We start from the raw sequence: 19,214 nt of genomic DNA, 5'->3' as shown, positions 1-19,214 counted from the left end.
ACGATGACTATTTTTTTATTTTTGTTTTTTTCTATAAGTAGTTGCAGTTTTATATGAATGTATAAATAAATTCCAGTTGAGTTTGGAAGTAAAATAGGTGTACGTGTTAATATTGGGGGAAGGGGGGCACGAAGGGCATGGCAGGAAACCACTGGTTTATCACATCACACTATAATAGATTTTTAACTGTTGATATTTATTGGTATATGCGTTTATTCTTATGCTCATATGCCTCAGCTCATAAGTCAAACATTCTTTTCATTTGGCCTCATTGGCACACTTTATGAAGTACTACAACTACCACAAATAACACCACCAACAAAATAATAATAATACAAAAAATATAACAATTTATTCAACATGGATATTTTAGTGGTTTAAATAATGACTTTGGAAGTTTTTCAAGTGGTTAACAGTGCTGTATACCGTTCTGGAGAACAATTGTTGATATTTGAACTAAATAGCAAAACAGACCCCTTACTCCAGTGCAACTTCAAAAGCTCCAACCCTAAATTTCTACACATAGCATGATCCAGATACAATCTCCCCTGCCTTTCCCCTTCCTCCAAACTGTGCATGAGCACAAATACCCTCTATTGCTGATTGGCTGAAATAGTGTTTTGTTTCTTGTTCCAGGTCAGTTGGTTTGTTTCTCATTTACCGCACCAGTCCTGAGCATGAACACCAGGATTTTTCCTGTGTGCAAATAGACCATAGAGCTAGTGAACTGTGAGGAAACATTAGCTGAATTTGCTGTAATTTCTAATTAATAAAAACAGCAGTCTTTGAAAATTGCATTGCATTGTGTATAGCCATTGCACCAGAAAACATATTTGAATATGTGTAGGAAGCAAAGTAGACTACTTGTTTAACTTGAAAATAAGTATGGAATATAATGAGATTTTTTTTTATTTTTGAACCCTGAAATGTAGTTAGTTCAAAGGACTTAGTTAATTTAGTAATATTTCTGTGAGAGGACTGAAATGTGTGATAACATTGCTTGAAGCTTTAGCTAAATAAGTAGTTAAACTAGGTACAGGGTAGCATTGCGGATTTTCTTGATCTATCATGACCACCGTTCATATTCATTCTCAGTCTCTAGTTGGTAGATGTTCTCCACAGCCATTGTTCTGTTGTGTAGGCCAACACTGCTGTTCAGGTTGTTGTAGATGGCTGAATCAGAGTTTTGTTGTCTGTAGGGAGAGAATAATCATATGAGAAATAGTTCTACTCTACCAGCTTATTCAATTTTATTATCATCACCATCACTGTCTTCTTTTGTGCTTTGTCCATTTCAGGGTGATCGAGCCAGGGCGTCAATGTACAGTAGCATTACTGTATTCCAGTCCAATTATACACTTGTCTATCCAATGGTTTATATTAACGATAGATATATACTCTTTATTGGATGTTTGTCCCTTATCGGCAGTAATAGCCTCTCCTCTTGAAAACTTTTACAAGATGTTTTTACCCTAGATGTGGGGACATTTCGGTGAGGATGTCAGGTATGGAAATTTCTACATAATCCCAAAGCGTGCTCCATCACTATAATCTACACAACTCGAAAATGAGGGGATTTTTTTTTTGGACTGTGATGATATGTCAAAATTAGACTTAAGTACAATTTAATTAGAATAAATGCAAGCTGCTATCCACCTGTAAACATGACAATATAATGCCAACACTGATATATTCTCTGAAATGTCTGTTATCTGTATTTTCCTTTTTAACTTCCCTAAAAACATTGAAATGCACCAAACCCTTCATTAATGTTTTGATATTTGTCTACTTCTTGTTACTATTTGCTAATAACTAACATCATATCTTCACTAAAAAATTCACAGTGAAAATGGCCCAGCTAATATGCTAACAGGCAATGAAAAATAGTTAATATGAGACAACATATAACTAAACTTTACAGTCAAGTTAATTAAACAGTCAAACATTTTTCAGTCTGTTCAGAAGTTAAGCTGCATAACTTTCTCACACACACCCATTGGGTTAATATTAAAAATAGTTTTTTACCCTTTCAGTCAACTTAGCTACCCTCTGACTCATGTGTTATTGAATATGTGGAATATGCAGTTTTTCCATGACCCATCCATATGAGTCAGCGTTTTACATTTCACTTACGTTATCAGTGTTCCTGTGCTTTTTCTCTTTTGTTTCCCTGAAAGGAAAAGTCTTAGGTTCAGATTCAGTCAAGTATAGCAGGACCGAATTGCTGTAATTATACTTTGGCTTGATTTAATAAATTGATTAACTTACAAATCAAGTAACCAGCAAGGAGTCCCAGAAGGACCAGCAGCAGTATTGACACCATAATGCCAGGAAGCACATTGTACACCATATCATCCTGAAGAATATTCACAGTTAGCTATTCAAGACTCTCACTAATCAAACAGGGATGCTGTTGATACAGAGTTTCTGTTTGGTGTCATGCATACCTACATTTTTATTGTGCACTGGAAGAGATGCATTGGAGAAGTTTGCTGAGTTCACAGTGAAGAGAGAATAAATTAAGAGGAGATTTAGAGAAGTGTTTTAAATTTATTTCTGTCATACATCACTTTCACTACAAAACATTTTGTCTACATTTTTTTTCAGTTTTTATTATGTTTTTTTTTACATAGTAAAACTATGTGCCAGAACTAGCTGTGTGTCACACTGTGCTGAAATATCATAATGCATGGACCAGTAAATATGTTCTCAAATAATTTTTTTGTTGCTTTTTTTAGTTAGCTTTTTTAGTTGACTTAGTTAACAGTTAATTTGTTTAATGTTGTTTTTAGAGATAGAAAAACAGTTTATTTAAATGATTACTCTCTGATTAAAAAGGCCAGAAACAGTCTAACACATAATAAAAACATAGAAAATGAGCATAAATAGCATTAATCATGTACCTTTTTCTGTGGATACGGGCAACCATGGTTCTTCAGTTACAATCTCAGTGATATTTGAAAACACAGGGTTCACTGTTGTTGTTTTTGTTGCAGGTTCTGTTCAGGAACATATCATTAATGTGCTTTTTCAAATTTTACAACATTTAATTCTTGAATTTAATGTAGGCTCTACAATTACAAAAACATGAGAAGAAATACAGTACAGAAACACAGAGTAACTGAGATAAATACCTCTGAGCTGTGATTAAATATACATTGTATTGTTCATATATGATATATATTTGCATATCTTTCTTCCATTATCTGTAACCGCTTATCCAATTCAGGGTCACGGTGGGTCCAGAGCCTACCTGGAATCATTGGGCGCAAGGCAGGGAATACACCCTGGAGGGGGCGCCAGTCCTTCACAGGGCAACACACACACACATTCACTCACACACTCACACCTATGGACACTTTTGAGTTGCCAATCCACCTACCAACTTGTGTTTTTGGACTGTGGGAGGAAACCGGAGCACCTGGAGGAAACCCACGCGGACACAGGGAGAACACACCAAACACCTCACAGACAGTCACCCGGAGCGGGAATCGAACCCACAACCTCCAGGTCCAGGTGTGACACTACCTGCTGTGCCACTCATGGTAATTTGTGAATAAATGAATATAAAATTCTGGTATTTGTATTCTTGTTGGTGTATATAAATGGCATGGTATATGAGCTGGCAAAGGTAAAATCTGATGTGTTTATGTACAGCAGCTCTTAGGATACTTTTTTAAAAGCAATGCTTTGCCACACCACATAAAATAGTTCTACCACCTCTGCGTATTTTTTTAAAAAATCCCACACAAACCACATGTATAAAACCAAGTTGTATGAATGAAATGAACTTCAAGGAAAACTGCCACCTGACATGCACTTAGCAACAATATCAACTTGTTCTTGCCAAAATCCAAAATAGCAGCTTCAAAATTCCTCTGTAAAATGAAAAGTAAAGTTGGAAACTTTGCACTCTTTTAAGGATGAATAAACTGAAAAAAATTGTGCATAATTTGTCTTGCTCATTTACAATACCTCAGCATGTGATTTGATTTTCAGCATTCTGCCATTACAAATGAGTGAAAAGCTTGAAACAAACTGTTTTTTAAAAATTATTATTATATCTGGTTTGCTTCGCTGTGGTGCAGTTGTCACACTCTTACATGATAAAAAGACATAACCTAAAAATAACTCCACACTAACCTTGTCACTATGAGATCAAACTTATGTGAACACCAATTAACCTAACATGTCTTCTAAAATGAAGGCTGTTAGCACACTTTTACATACAAAATACCCTATACTTGAAATGGTTTATTGTTAAAAGTATGATAGAATATCATCAAATTTACACTTGTAATAAAACTGAAAATGTGATTTTGTTGTGATTACCCACTTTCTGTAAGATGAAGGTGGACAGTAGTTTTTATATCATTGAAGAGTCCAGGAACATGCACTCGGCATCCATAGTTTCCAGAGTCTTCATGGGTGGTGTTTAGGATTGTTAGAGATACGTCACCCTTCTGTATGGGTCCTTTTAACGTGTATTTGCTTAATGTTCTCCTCTTCACTTTGTCCCCATCTGTTGCGATAATTTCATTACCACATCCACTTGCTGGTATTTCTCCTCTCATCCAGCAGATCTCACATTTCCCATGATATTTGAAGTCGTAGTTACATGGCAGAGTGACATCCTGACCATAAACACCCATCACCGTATTTTCACTGCATGAGCACACTAAACAGATTTAAAATCACTCATTCACTTACATTGTTTTACACTCTCAAGTTCAGATTGAAAAGGTTATTTTCCACAGATTATTTTAAAAACAGCAGAATAGCAGCGCATCAGAGCACAGTTTGTTGAATGAAATTTAAACATAACATCCTTATACACAGGTGAATATCTTCATTCTCAGGTGCATGTACAAATAAATGTACACAGATCTGCCATTTTCTGTATTTCTCTCTATTCTCAAACAGTAGCTTAATTTCTTAATGCTTTCTTAGACCTAATAAACTCACATTAGTGTCACTGATGTCTGCACTGAATCACATTCCCTTGTGAAGCATTTTGTTAAATCAGGAGGTGCTTCACATCTAAAATGAGAAGAATGTAGTCAAACTTACACTCCTGTTCTTGCCCAAATAAATTCTGGATAGTCTACTTTTTCTTGAGCTACTACCACTTTCACTAATATTATTTAATCAAGGAACAGTACTTTTACTTGAGCAAGAATGTAATTATATTTTTAATATTACAAAGATGGACTGAACATTACTTCAGTTTTTAAATAAATTAACATTTATATCTTAATAACTTTCCTATCTTGCTCTGAGAAGTATGTTTTGAATGATTGTCTTTTAAAAATATTCGATTTGTAAACAGAATGTCTTTAAATTAGGATCTTGCATGAGAGTCTCTTTAATGAGTGAATGAGTATCTGTTGAATAAGTGTCATTTAATAAGAAATGAACCTTTGAAATGTGTACCTACCGGCGAAGCAGAGAAAGAACCAGAATGATGAGATAAAGCAGTTTAGCAGATTCATGATGAGAGAGGTTCACCCTAAGACAGCCGTATGAGTTTCTCCCTAAGCATCAGAATGATTTACACCCAGGTTAACACACTGCTGCACGTGACTTCCTCTCTGATCTGTACATAAGCATGCTTGCCTCTGACTGTTTCACTTCTGCTTAGTCATAAGATAACATGATGTAAGTGAGCCTGCTTAAATCTTGGTTTTCTTTCCTTCTTTCATTCTTTAATTCTTATTTTTCTGTTTGCGGTGACCAAGCATATGCAAGCCAAAAATGTACTTAGTGTAGACCTTAACCAGCTTCAGAATCTTTCCTGTAACATGAAGCAGTTGTGATAAAACACTAGATGCCAGTGTTGGACCAATCTTATTAAATTTCACTAAGTCTCCAAGGTCAGTTTTTAGCCTTGTAATTAATTCTGATGTATAAATGCGTGATTTGTGCTGTGCTAAAGTGTGCTGTGTTTTTATTGTCCTCTATCCTGAACACAAAAGTACAAAGGATAGGCTATTTAATTTAGATTTGTAGAGGGAGAGTCCCTGTTTAATAAACATGCATGTAAAACTACCAGTTATCCTTTTTTTTTTTTCTTTCCTTTTGGAAATTCATATAGTGGGTGCTATGAATTTTCACAAAACGGGGAATACCTCCTAAAAAGCTAAACTGTCAGTTTTACATGAATGTTTATTAAATGGGCACCATGCTGTCCCACCATTCCATTTAGCTTAACAGGTTGTATATTGGAACATGTGTAATCTCTGTGCACTGCAGCAGCTGCACATGAGTTCAAGGTCAAAATTCTCTATGCCAAGTGTGAACCACAGGGCTATAAAAATACTTAGCAAAGGACTCGGGAGCACTGGACTTCTAAATCGATGCAATGACTGCAACAATAACATCCTCTACTCTCCTGGGAAAGCTTTAGAGTATATTTTAGAACCTTGTGAAGCTGATTTAATGGCATTCTCTCATCACACTGTAGATGTTTTTTGAACCAGAACTAATCATCCAGCACCTCTACATTAGCTTGATAATGGTCTTATAGCTAAATGCCATCAGATACTTATAGCATTGTTTAAGGAGGGATGAGTAGAGACACTTACTGCAGGAAATGGGGGCAAATATAAATATGCTTGTTTTCAGAAGTAATGTTGAAGGATGCAACATTGTCCAAATGTTTGGCCGTTTAGTGTACATTGGTTTTCATAGGGGTCTGTTGAATTTCATATTTTGGGATTGCCAGAAGGAGGTAGGAATCTGTAATAAGACATTTACTCGATTTAATAGACTTTTTTACAACTAAGTACTCAAAATCTCTAAAGCAGATTTTGAGCCAGGTGTATAGTGTGGTAATTTTACAGAAGCAATACTAGTGTGGTTTGAAGATGCTGTGAGAGTGCATTTGGATACCAACATGTTTCATGTGAAATGGAATGTTTTCTGTTTTTCTGTTTTGTTTTTTGGGTCAAAGTATTGACTGATTCCTCTATTTCTTCTAATCATGTTAAAATACAAAATTACCTTATTATTAAGACTCTTAGAAACAAGCCTTCCATCTTTTAGCCTCAGTAATTAATCTGCCTTTAAAGGGAACTGGAGGTGTTCCAAATATAGAGAGCACTTGCATGTTTAACTGTATCTAAAAGTGCTAATGTAATCAAATGTGTTTGAGAGAAATGCATTTCCTATGTTATGATTGGCAGAAAAAGTTCATGATCTGAGCACCATTTACATCAGAATGTAAAGGCGTTAAGATCTTATAAATAAATCCACTGCTAAACAGTTCTAGTTTGTGGTGTATATTTGTGTGTGTGCAAGTGTGTTTGCGTGTGCCTGGTTGGATGAGTGTGTACGTTTTTTCACTCTACAATTTCACTTCCAGTACTCATACTTGATCACAATAATAAGTAACTGGGCTGTACAGAGCCAGTTTACTCCAGCAATTTGCATTTAAAACCACCTACCCTCCAGTTTTCCTACCCTCCCCTGAAAGTTACAGAGTGCTTTCACACATACGATCCATATAACATGCATGCAATATATTGTCATATAACATGTATATTTTGTGAAATTGTGAATTCAAGTGTGTATATATTAGAAAACATATAAAGTATACATTTAATATTTATCAGATTTGAGCTATGTGTGTGTGTGTGTTCCTGCAATGTTGTTTGATAATTCAAACAAACATTAAAAAGACTCTAAACTAAGGACCATAGCAGAACCCTTCCTAAGGAAAAGAATGTCCAACCCAACAGTAATACTTCAAACAAATGAATGTCAGTTGGCACAGTTTTTAGACAATAGAAAATTTGACAGTTACCAATGTAAATGACCAAGAATTTTCTGTGTAATTACTTATTTATAGCCTTTAAATCTAAAGAAAAAATGCAGAGTGTATTAAAACACTAATACCATAGACTTGTGTGATAAACCACATATATTACTAAAATATTTTAAACCAGTTAAAGATTAACGAAGTTCAAGGCAGACAGAATAAGTGAAATATTATACATTGATAAGTTGTTTATTAGGATTGCTTACTGCAAATTTAATTTTGCATTACAATCTGTGTTGTTAGAGAAGAATCTTGTAATGTTGTCGGACCTTGTATGACAGAGAGAACAAATTTCCAGTGTATGAAAATCTATTCTGTTCTAAACTAGATGTTCAAAAGTTTATGGACATCACTCCTGATTAGTGCAGTCAGGTACTTGAAAATGCATGCACTGCTGATTCAGACATTCAACTGTGCACACAGATTGTTTAATCTCAGGCAGAAGAGCACTGGCCAATACAATTAGATGCTGTCCACACATGAGCTTAAGGTCATCTCAGTGGCATACATGGGCACTGGAGGTATAAAGCCTCTTAGAACTGGGCCATTGAACTCTATCTAAAGCGCAGGATTACAGAAGCAATGTCTGATGCTTTGGTCCTTTAGTGTAATGTAATCTATTCAGCACTGACACAATCTTAAAAGGGTTCATTGGAGCATAACACAGCTGGAGCATAACAGAGTTGGAGCTTCTTTCAAAAAAGAATGTGAAGAACTTCTATAAAACTTCTGTACTAATTGAAGTTTTCCACAAAACTTGAGAATGGTGTATAAACCTTTACTTGTAAGAATACAGATGAGAAAGCAGACATAATTCATTCTGAGAAAAAGCAAACTTAGCAAACACTAATTTTACATCATTGCTCTCAGGACAAAACCTTGCTTTCTACATAATTAGAAAATTCCAACTGCTTTTTAAGTTGTGTTGATGAATGGTCAAATAGAAATGATCCAAAGTAATTTTTTGGAAAAAATACAATTCTTTTGCTGTAACTTTAACTGAAATAATTTTCATAGTCCAATAATTTGCCATTTTGGCAATACTAGGTTTTGTCTTGACAACCACAATAGTGCTGGTTCATGATGTCTTAAATGTCCTCCTGCTGTGGTGTGTGTGCAGGGATATATGGAGGTGATCTGCTGTCTTGCAGCTGGGAGGGAGCTCTCTCTTCTCTGCTGCTGTGTGTTTGATCTCTGGAGCGCTGCAGTTCTGAGGGGAGAGTGAGCACAACACTTCAGTGCACTGTAAGCATTCTGTCTCATGACTCAAATTTTTCACTTCCACTTTGCTCTGAGATGCTGTCTGAGAGTTTATTTAAACCCTCAGGCAGCACATAGACATGTTTCCACATAGTTTAAGGCACTTTTTGAATCAGGGGTTTTTCAGTAGGACACATGCTTACTGCCTTTAGAAGATTCAGACTCTCATGTTTTATGCCCAGTTTTTGATGCATTGAATTGACACTATTAAAATGTGTACTTCTACAATACTTTCTCCATTAGTAACATGCACTAACAGGGCCTTTTGTGTAATAGAATATTTGTAAAATTAGTTTGTCAATGTTTTACTGCAGTAACAGCTTATTCTTTGGAGAAAGCTTCACACTAAATTTTCCATCCTTAGGGAGGATTTGATGGTGGTCAGCCAGGAGAACATTAGTCAGTTTTTTGATGATTAGTGATTAGAAATGGACACAACAAATGACCACCACAACTCATCCCAACGCATTCTAAAGCTAGGGTCATGTGCAGCTGCTCCAGAAAGTCTCGTTTCATTTCATGCATTTCTGCAGTGATTAACACATTAAAATCAAGCAAATTTAATCCACACAATTTCAGTATTGAACAAGATGGTTCTATAAATATCAACTGAATAAGTACTTACTCCATATAACTGCAATAACTAAACCAGGGATGAATATGATAGCTCCCACTCGCAGTGTAGTTAGAATAAAGGTTTCCAGTGTATCCTGAAAAAAGAAGATCCATGTTTATCTATTAAATGACTCAATAAACAGGTTAGCAATTCCAAACTTCTGTTATGTAATTCCAACTGAATAATAACCCTTCAGTTATTTGCATTTCTTTCTTTGTAGTTACTTAATAAGTGTTAAGATGTGAAGAATGCGGGACTTTAAAAACCAATGCTACATATGTTACAATGTTAGCTGACTGGATTATTCTAAAGTTTAAGGTAACAAATGGGTGCACGTAATGTAGCTAATATTAAAGCATACTAGGTTTGATTCCTAGTTTGAGCAGGAATACCATACATAAGAATACATAAGAGCATTTGGGCAGAACGTCAGTGTGTACTTTTGCCTACATCTCTGACAGCAATCTCTGTTAACATATAACACAACTGTGAATATGCCAGCAGTTTTATGCCATTTCAGAGATTAGTCCAATCAGCTTTTTTTCAGCTTGTGTCCACCAAAATGTGACAAAGTCAAATAAAGTTAAACCTAAATTAGACAGAGATGTGGAGAATTAAAACGCTAAAAATTAATAGTATAAATGATTTAAACTTCACAATAAACTGCAATAATATAGGCAAAAATGCAGGGAAAATACAAATCAATTTAGAGACTTTAAAGACACAAAGCGCCTGACAGCAGGAAGTTGTAATTAATTTAGGTCTAAAAGGATATTAGAAAACAAACCTCAGGGTTTACCAGCTGTGAAACCGAATCAGCACGGGGGTTTTCAACAGTGGTATCTGAAATAGAATGAGCTATTAGTTATTAGCTCTTAAAACGTATTTTCTCTCTCTCTCTCTCTCTCTCTCTCTCTCTCTCTCTCTCTCTCTCTCTCTCTCTCTCTCTCTCTCTCTCCTCTCTCTCTCTCTCTCTCATATATATTCATTCTGTATGGCGATATAAACTATTATTATTTTATTACTTATTGGTTGACCATCTATATTCTACAGTGTAAGACCATGGAACAATTTATTGTGTAATCTAAAGTCTGATTTTTTATTCTGTTCCTCTGTCTATTGTTACTGTTCATCTGTCATCAGACTAATAATTAAAGATCATCTCAGATCAACTCTCAGATCAGAATCTGAGTGATTCTCAACACATGTGTGAATGTGTGTGTGGGTAGGTTACTGACCCTCTGTTTCTACTTGCTTCTCTTCAGAAAAAGGAGTGTGTGTGGTCACACTGACTGGGACAAGTCCTTTTGGAAAATAACACAGAAAAGACACAATTGTATACAGTTCAGCTGAACTGGTTCTACTTCCTCTAACACTCTGGTCAGAGTGGTCACCAGAGAGGTATGAAAAGAGCAACAATCAATACTTCACATCAAAACATTCTCACTCATTTATTTATTTCCTTCAGTGGAAAAACACCAGCTGGGTTTCAGTTTTATTATGAATCAGGCTGACCAAGAGAGAAGATACAGAATGATTTAGGTCACACAGGTGTCAATATATGACTTCCAATGTATATGGCTCTGTCATTATATGCTGTATTTAAGCGTGAAACTATTCTTTCACATTTCTTGGATACAACCTGAAATTCCATAGATAATCTCCAATGTGGCTTTTTTTAAAGGCTCAAAGCCATTTTAATTCTCATTTGACTTTGAAACTACTTGTTTATGATAAACAATTCTGGAACAGTTAATGGACACAGTTGCCTTAGACAACATTAAATGTCTGAGTATTAAATGTCTCTCACAGTCTTATAGTCTCTTAGCTCTACTGGCATATGGTGTTCCTTTGACCTCCAGGTTAGAGAACCATCACTTAATGCCCTCAGGTACATTAAAAAACAATGGGACCATGCCTAATACTAAGAAATGCATCAAGTAGCAACCTTAGTGGTCAGGTATAGGATACTATTTCACTTGAATGTTCAGTGATAGTTGACAGCAGAAATGTTGAGGATGCATGTAGGAAGAGAGTGAGGTGGGCCCTATGTGAAGCTTTAATGGATAGGACATGGGATATTTTGCAAATTATTCTGTCTATAATTACCTTTTAAGAAATAATATTTCACTCAAAGTTATCCCACTACAGACCTACATGTACCTAATGCAAGACAATGCTGCTATCTGTATGTAAATGGAGCCTATGCTCACCATTTGTCACGATGAGGAAGACTGTGCTGCTGAGGTCATTGAACAGTCCAGGGACCTCAATACGGCAGGTGTAAAACCCACTGTCTTCCTTCTGTACCCTCTTGATAGTCAGTGCAACATCCCCCTTGTGCAGCATGCTGGGTAATCTGTATCTTTGTGACTGTGTGAACTTTACACTCAGTCCATCAGTAGCGATAAGTGTGTATTCACAGCTGAACCATGACTGACCTCTCCCCCAACAAATATTTGAAGTGCCATGGGTCTTAACATCATATTTACATGGCAAAGTAACTGTCGCTCCAAGGAGTCCAACCACGGTCAGAACAGATGCTTCATAAGCTATAGACACAAAGAAAAAGGAAAGGAGGCAACATTTTAAAGTTGGTACTTGTTAATAAAGCTGCCTGACACCTACATTGTCTTTCATGGTAACAGAGAGGAGCAAACATAAAAATCTTTTAGATATAATATCCATATTAAATATTAATATTTAATATTACCCTTGTTTTCAAAGAAAATATTCCATGAGTTAAATAAAGATTTTACCATCTTTCATATTTTGATGAGTAAACACACTTCTGAACTAATTAATTCAATTATTAAGTCATAACTAACACTTATTTGTGCTTCTTAATATAAAATATTGCCAAGAAAGCACATCACACACACATACACTCTTAATCATTTCATGCCCATTTGCTGTTATATGTAAATAAAATTCAGTACTTACTTGCAATAAAGAAGCTTAATGTGGTGATTATCACAGAAGTTAACATTTTCTGTGGCAGCAGTCTCTTTAAGCAGCTTAAATGCTGGAAACAACATCTACTTCTGTTTTCCATGAGTCCAGCTCACCAACAGGAACGATTTTTTAAATAGACTCAGACACATTTTTAGGAAGAACGCATTAACTTCTCTCCTTAGTTTTTTTTTTGTTCCTGTGTTTATTAGGAAAATTCTTTACAGTGTCATGTGCTGAGTGTTATTGGTGAAGTCATAAGAAAAATGACATTTCAGAAATAAAGACAAGTAATAACACAAATAAAAGTAGGATAACTCTATACCACCTACACAAACCCTTGGGGAAAGTGTTATTTGACTTGTATCATTAGTGAAAACCTTTTCAGTGCTGTGCAGCAACATTTACTACAGGTTTTCTTTCATAGAAAATTAACAAAGGAAAATTATGGATTCACATTATTCTTCCTTGTTCATGTTTCTACAGAGAAAAACTGCCTCTACTAAAAAATATCCTAAAACATATTTTTTAAGATGTACATTATCATATGTGAAATCCAGTTGATTTTATTCATCGTAAGGTTTTATTACCCAGCATTGATTACAAGAAGGCAAAACATATTTCATCCAAGGTTTGTGGACACAAGGTTCGTCACTCATTTCTTCTATAGTTACAGTTCAGATGTCCACCTTTGCAGCAGTTTCAGTTTCTATTCTTCTGGTGCATTCTGAGCCATTGCAAAAACCACAAATGCCAATTCAGATTATCCCAAATTGTGTTCCATCACTCCAGGCATAGGTGCACATTTATTCGAGTATTATACCCTCTATTCTAGGGATTTCCTCACTGCAACTCTGGAAAGACTACATTAATTGATCAGTTGAATCATGTGTGGGAGTAAATATGCACAGCAGGTGCCTCCAGGCCCAGGTTTGAGAAACACTGCTGGAATAGCTCATGTTTGTCAATGAGTATGATGATCATAAGCTCATGTGCAACAGCTCTAGAGCAACTAGACTTATTACATGCTTTTGTATAAAGACAGGCAGTGTGTACATACTGAATATCTGTGTCCACATTGGACACAACTTACTGTAGCTGATTCTTTAATAACATTTGTTGAAACTTTTGAATGTGTATAAACTTCTGAACATATTCTATGTGGTGTGAGGTAGATTTTTTCCTCAGTCTTTCTAGAGTGAAATCACAGTGTTCAGAGCTCAGTGACTGTCACAGATTTTTTTGTAAAGCTTCCTCTTTCTTAATAGATTGTTTTTGTACATTACATGACCATCTCTTTCTAAAATAGCCATGAATAATTGCTAATCACAAAAATATAAGAAACGCAAACAATGTTAAAGCAGAAATTATAAAGATAATGAATGCTGACCAGTAGACATTTAACTATTATCACTTCCACATGAATAATACATAATATGAAAGGCCACATCTGCATATCTCTGATCACTCCATCTGAGTAAATCCATCTGAATTTTGGGATAAAAGATAATCATTACAATGGAACAATGAATATGTTAATAGTTGCATTTAATAAATGAATTTGTTGTATTTTTGAATAATCTTAGAAATTACACTAATGCTTTAATGTTAACTCAGCCTTGTCATGCTCTGACTCACAGTAGCGGATCCATGAAATTTAAGAGCACAAAGTCTTTGGACAATATATTTTAAATCTGTTCCAGCATGAAACATTAGAAGCAACAGAAGTGTCTGACCCTTTTCAGTTTCTTTGGGGTGTGTGTATTGTGCTAGGAATATATCATGTTGTTGGGACCAAAACCTGTTTACAAACTGACATTCAGGGGACCAACTTGTCTAGGGTCAGGTGAGACCACTGTATCAGTTTGTCGTCTGTTTTAGTATGAAGAAGATGGAGTGAACTTCAGGGGCCAAACTAAGCAAAAAAAAAAAATAAAAAATTCAGGTCGCAAAAAACAATAAAAAAAATGTATTTACTCTAAGTCTCTAGCTAATTACAATCATGAGAACAAAATGTCATCAACCTCCCTACTTTCCAACCAATGATCTCTAAACACTTTTTACAGGTTCATACAGCTACATAACAGAGATATTTCCACCAGCAAATAAAAAAATGAACTAAACAATATACAGAAAGGATATGAGCAAAATGTCAAACACACAACAAACTGATGATTGTGAATCACAAAGCACAGATTAACACATGAATTAGACAACAGTATTCTGCTACGTGTTTGAGTAAGCCTTTAATCAGGGTCAACCAGCCCATCAGGAAGGGGATAGCAGCCAAAAAGGAATTATTTGCACCTGGGGGGACACAATTTACATCATCATGTAAAAATTCTTCAGTAGTGCCACAAATTTTAACATACATGTATAACAGTTATGAGTTTTCATTTAACAGTGAAAATAAGTCTGTTTTACATGTTTTAGAGTAAAACCTGGTTTTATAAAAAAGTAGTGCAAAACAAAATGTAGAATGCAGATGAAATTTTCAGAACACTGATTTTATTGATGCCTCATTTTCCCTATTCACTTTTGTATTTTGTAATCAAAGATTACACAAGTCCTGGTCCAGACTCCCACTGCAGCACTACACTGAAACAAACAAGTGCAAATACATGATGTATAAGAGTGAGTTGTTCATTAAAAGTAAATTCTTACAATAATTTCTGACTCATTATAAAAGCTGTCACACGTTACAGCCCCTGCCAAACCTTGTGCAACACAAGCCTTCAGTGTAGTGTTGGAGTGGGAGACAAGAACAGGACTCATGGATGTCCTGGTTCTTTGATAAATGTAAACATCTAAACACATGGGAAGAGTTTTTACTGTTTAATACAGCCACTGTGCTGCTGAGACGGAACAAAAAGCACAAAAAGCACATACCTGCCTTATCACATAATTAACATATTGACACAGAGATATAGAAATATATACATTTAGAAATTAGAAATAGGGTAGCGCAACAGGTAGTGTCTGTATTAAACAACTCCAGGGTCCTGGGGTTGTGGGTTCGAGCCCAGCTGTGACTGTCTGTGTGGGTTTCCTCTGCTACATTGGTAGGTAGATTGGTGACTCAGAAGTGTCCATAGATGTGAGTGAATGTGTGATTGTGTGTCGTTTTGTGAAGGACTGCCACCCTCTCCAAGGTGTGCTCCTGCCTTGCACCCAGTGATTTTGTGTGGGCTCCAGACCCACCATGACCCTGAAATGGATAAGCGGTTACAGAAAATAAATGAAATTTGGAAATACAGAAATTAAGTCATGACATTTAATTAATTATTTTTAATTAGTTTTTTAAGATGATATTTATTTATTAATTACATTATTTTGTCTGTTTGTTTATTTGTTTACTTTAGTGTCAAAAATAAGGAACAAAGCGCATCCAGTATCAGTTCAATACTAAGTGCACATTTTTATGGGATGGTTGACAACCCTAATTTTTAGCCAATATTGTGAATATAAATATTTTCTTATATGAAAGTTCACAGTGAGGGTTAACAATGATTAATGGATGGTAAACAATGATTAACAAGGGTTAATGAATGATTACTGGTTCCTTAAGTGAGGTAAATGCAGTCCTACATAATTGGAAAGACAGCAAAATGAATTTACTTGTAGTCTCTCTCTCTCTCTCTCTCTCTCTCTCTCTGTCTCTCTCTCTCTCTCTCTCTCTCTCTGTCTCTGTGTGTCTCTCTCTCTCTCTCTCTCTCTCTCACTCTCTCTCTCTCTCTCTCTCTCTCTCTCTCTCTCTCTCTCTCTCTCTCTCTGTGTGTGTCTCTCTCTCTTACACACAAAGAACCACATAAAAAACGTGTATGAGCTTTAGCTTCCATGTGCGTTTTTTAGAGTCCTTAGCATAATTCGATGAATTCACTGGCCCCTTATGAGTGAGCCACACCTGTGACTGAATGTACACTCAAGAAGCACCTGATATCCTTTTGTTATTATGCTCTTGGTTTATTTCTTGATAAAATCACACATGAAAGGCTTTGGAGTGTCATCCACAGTCAAATCATAAAAGCAGGATTTAATGCATGCAGCTAAAGTTCTGTGTAATTAATAAGAGCCTGATCAAAATTCACAGTTCAACAATCTGCTCCGTGTTTCCTCATGAGGATCTCAATCACAAGGAAGATACCTTTCATTTTTCAATCTTGGAAATGTGAAGGGGATTTGAATAAAGTATTATTAGTAATATATTATATCATATTTATTTATTTACTTAACAAAAAAATATTTTACTAGTTAATCATTACTTGCTTCAAGTTCCATTAATAACTGCAATTTACACTACCTGTTGTACCATTATGCTGCTCCATATGCCCCCCTGTCTTTGCTACACTATCCACCTGATCAGTTAGTAATAACACCTACATCTAATACATACTGCAGTCAGAAGTTAATGCACTGTCAGCTTGAATGTGAAGGGACCAAAGCGTAGGCCTAGGAATCAGGCCATCTCCCAATGACAGTCAGCACAATCAATCTGAAACCCTTTTCTGATAAATGTATAACAAAGCACTGCATCATCTACACAGACTTAAAGATACTTAGCAGAGTGATTAAGGAGAGGAATCCTGCTGTTTTTCTTTTCAACTTAGAGCATCCTCCATTGCACATACAATATAATAATATGAAGTGACTTACAGCATTTTTATTAAATGGCATTCTGTATCAATCATAACTGAAGGAAATCATTTCTGCACATTCACCAGTACAAACATATATTAACCATTTATGTACAACATTCAGTGTGATAAGGAACAGCATGCCTAAAGTGTCTAAAATGTTATTCTGTATAGTTTTATAGCGAATGAATGTCTATCAGAATCCTTTTAAATTCCATTGTTCGATTAATGCAATTTCATACTTTTCAGTATACTGAAAATATACTGCATCTGAAGACCAGCTTCAATCTGACTGATGTGCTGATTTAGAGGACAGTTGTGAGAGTCAGTTTTACAGGTAAGTTCAGTTAGTTCAGAGTAACACACCAATGCATCATTCCAGTTCTCCTAATGGAACTGATTTGTACCTCACTCATTCTCTTCACCTCACCCTTCTCATATTTAACACTGTGTCTTCGTTCAATTTACCTGTCCTGAAAATGATCATTTTTAAATGAATGAACATTTACCTGATTTATATTTCTCCCTATAAGAAAGTTTGTTGAAATCTCACTGTAATTAGGTACACATTTTTCCACTATGATATACACTTTAAAAAAGTTTTTTGAAAATTAAAATGATAATTTATTGATTGATGAAATTATTGAGAATGCAATAGATCAGCAGTGTGTGAATGACAGTATTTTATACCACAGAAGTGCAAGACACAAAAAAGACACAAACCTACATTATGGTTCTTAAAGCTTAATTAAAATGTACAAAAGAAAATGGTGTTTTATATGTCCGTTGGTTGCACATGAATCTAAATCGTTACATAATCACTGCCTTTTTTCACCTAGAACTGTGATGAAACAACACCTTTTTAAATGTGCAACCAAATCATGTAAATTAATTTTCAGTGTTTATTAAGGTCATCAAAGATGTGGTTTCTATTTTTTTATTTTTTATTTTAATACTCATCCTAAAGAAGTTACAATAGAATAAAATATTCTTATCTTTCTAAGTTCTTTTATCCATATTTTTAGAAGAATTTTGAAATATGTAAAAAATGTGAAACCAGGCAAAGTGCGGGAGGGGGAGACTAAGGCAAAATCAGAATAGGAATATCAAAGTAATAAGAACAAGAGGATAGAAAACAGGGGCTTGGTTAAGGCAGGCAGGACTATAGGAAATAGCATCCACATCTTAAAGTATATTTATGCTAAAGCTGATGCTAGCCAGAAAGGACAAAAAAAAAAAAAAAAAGCAATGAAAAGAGCTAACCTACCAGGCTAATGCTAACAATAAACCTATATGATGAGAAGTTAAGAAGCACCAATACAATAGGAAGAGGTGAAAAGAAAGGAACATGGGCAAAGTGCAGGGCTGCACACTGAATCTGTGGGAGTGTGACATTAGCTCAGTCCCAAATGCTGTGTGTATGGGCAGCATGAAGTATGGCTGTAACAGACAGTCTGTCCCAAAGTTCACACTTGTGTATTTGTGTTCGCATTCGTGTTCTTTATGCTAAGTGTCTGTGTCCCATTTCTCAAAAATGTAAAAAGCACTGTGCTGAAGCAGATTTAACCCACACTAAATGTGCCATTTCCTGTGGTGAACCAATACTAGGCTAAAATACTGCATTCTCCACAAATATTACCATCCTAAAAAACATTACCTTGGAAGCTGAAAACAACATGCTTTATTGCTTATTCTATCGTAATTTTAGCCAAAATAGCTTTTTCAAAAATACATGACCAGCTCAAGATAGTCATGCTGGTTTAGCTGGTTGACCACCTTAAATCTTAACCAGCTTAGGGTATGTTTTCATTTAAATTTGATTGTTTAGCTGGACTAAACGCATGATCAACCTGACCAAGCTAGACAACCAGTATGACCAAGCTGGACCATTCTGGTTGGCCGGCATGACCAGCATAACCACTCTGATTGGCCA

The 19,214-nt window shown here is 35.5% G+C and overlaps 2 protein-coding genes across 2 annotated transcripts; both read right to left on the bottom strand.

Moving 5' to 3' along the window:
- Window positions 1–272: 272 nt before the first annotated feature.
- Window positions 273–5,534, bottom strand: havcr1 (hepatitis A virus cellular receptor 1). The gene is made up of 7 exons (XM_066646532.1): window positions 5,438–5,534; window positions 4,337–4,678; window positions 2,904–2,999; window positions 2,452–2,492; window positions 2,269–2,356; window positions 2,134–2,170; window positions 273–1,193 (listed from the first exon to the last, which is right to left on the bottom strand). The coding sequence occupies exons 1-7, from the start codon at window positions 5,490–5,492 to the stop codon at window positions 1,067–1,069; spliced, it is 786 nt and encodes a 261-aa protein (XP_066502629.1). The 5' UTR covers window positions 5,493–5,534; the 3' UTR covers window positions 273–1,066.
- Window positions 5,535–8,060: 2,526 nt separating this feature from the next.
- havcr2 (hepatitis A virus cellular receptor 2) lies at window positions 8,061–12,754 on the bottom strand. Its single transcript, XM_066646731.1, has 6 exons — window positions 12,639–12,754; window positions 11,909–12,247; window positions 10,934–10,999; window positions 10,483–10,538; window positions 9,705–9,789; window positions 8,061–9,029 (listed from the first exon to the last, which is right to left on the bottom strand). Exons 1-6 carry the CDS (start codon window positions 12,748–12,750, stop codon window positions 8,908–8,910), a joined length of 780 nt encoding a protein of 259 aa, XP_066502828.1. The 5' UTR covers window positions 12,751–12,754; the 3' UTR covers window positions 8,061–8,907.
- Between the last annotated feature and the right edge of the window lie 6,460 nt (window positions 12,755–19,214).

This window comes from Hoplias malabaricus, chromosome 15, assembly GCF_029633855.1.
Source record: "Hoplias malabaricus isolate fHopMal1 chromosome 15, fHopMal1.hap1, whole genome shotgun sequence".
In the NCBI taxonomy this organism is placed as follows: Eukaryota; Metazoa; Chordata; class Actinopteri; order Characiformes; family Erythrinidae; genus Hoplias; species Hoplias malabaricus.
This window is presented reverse-complemented; position numbering and strand designations above follow the sequence as displayed.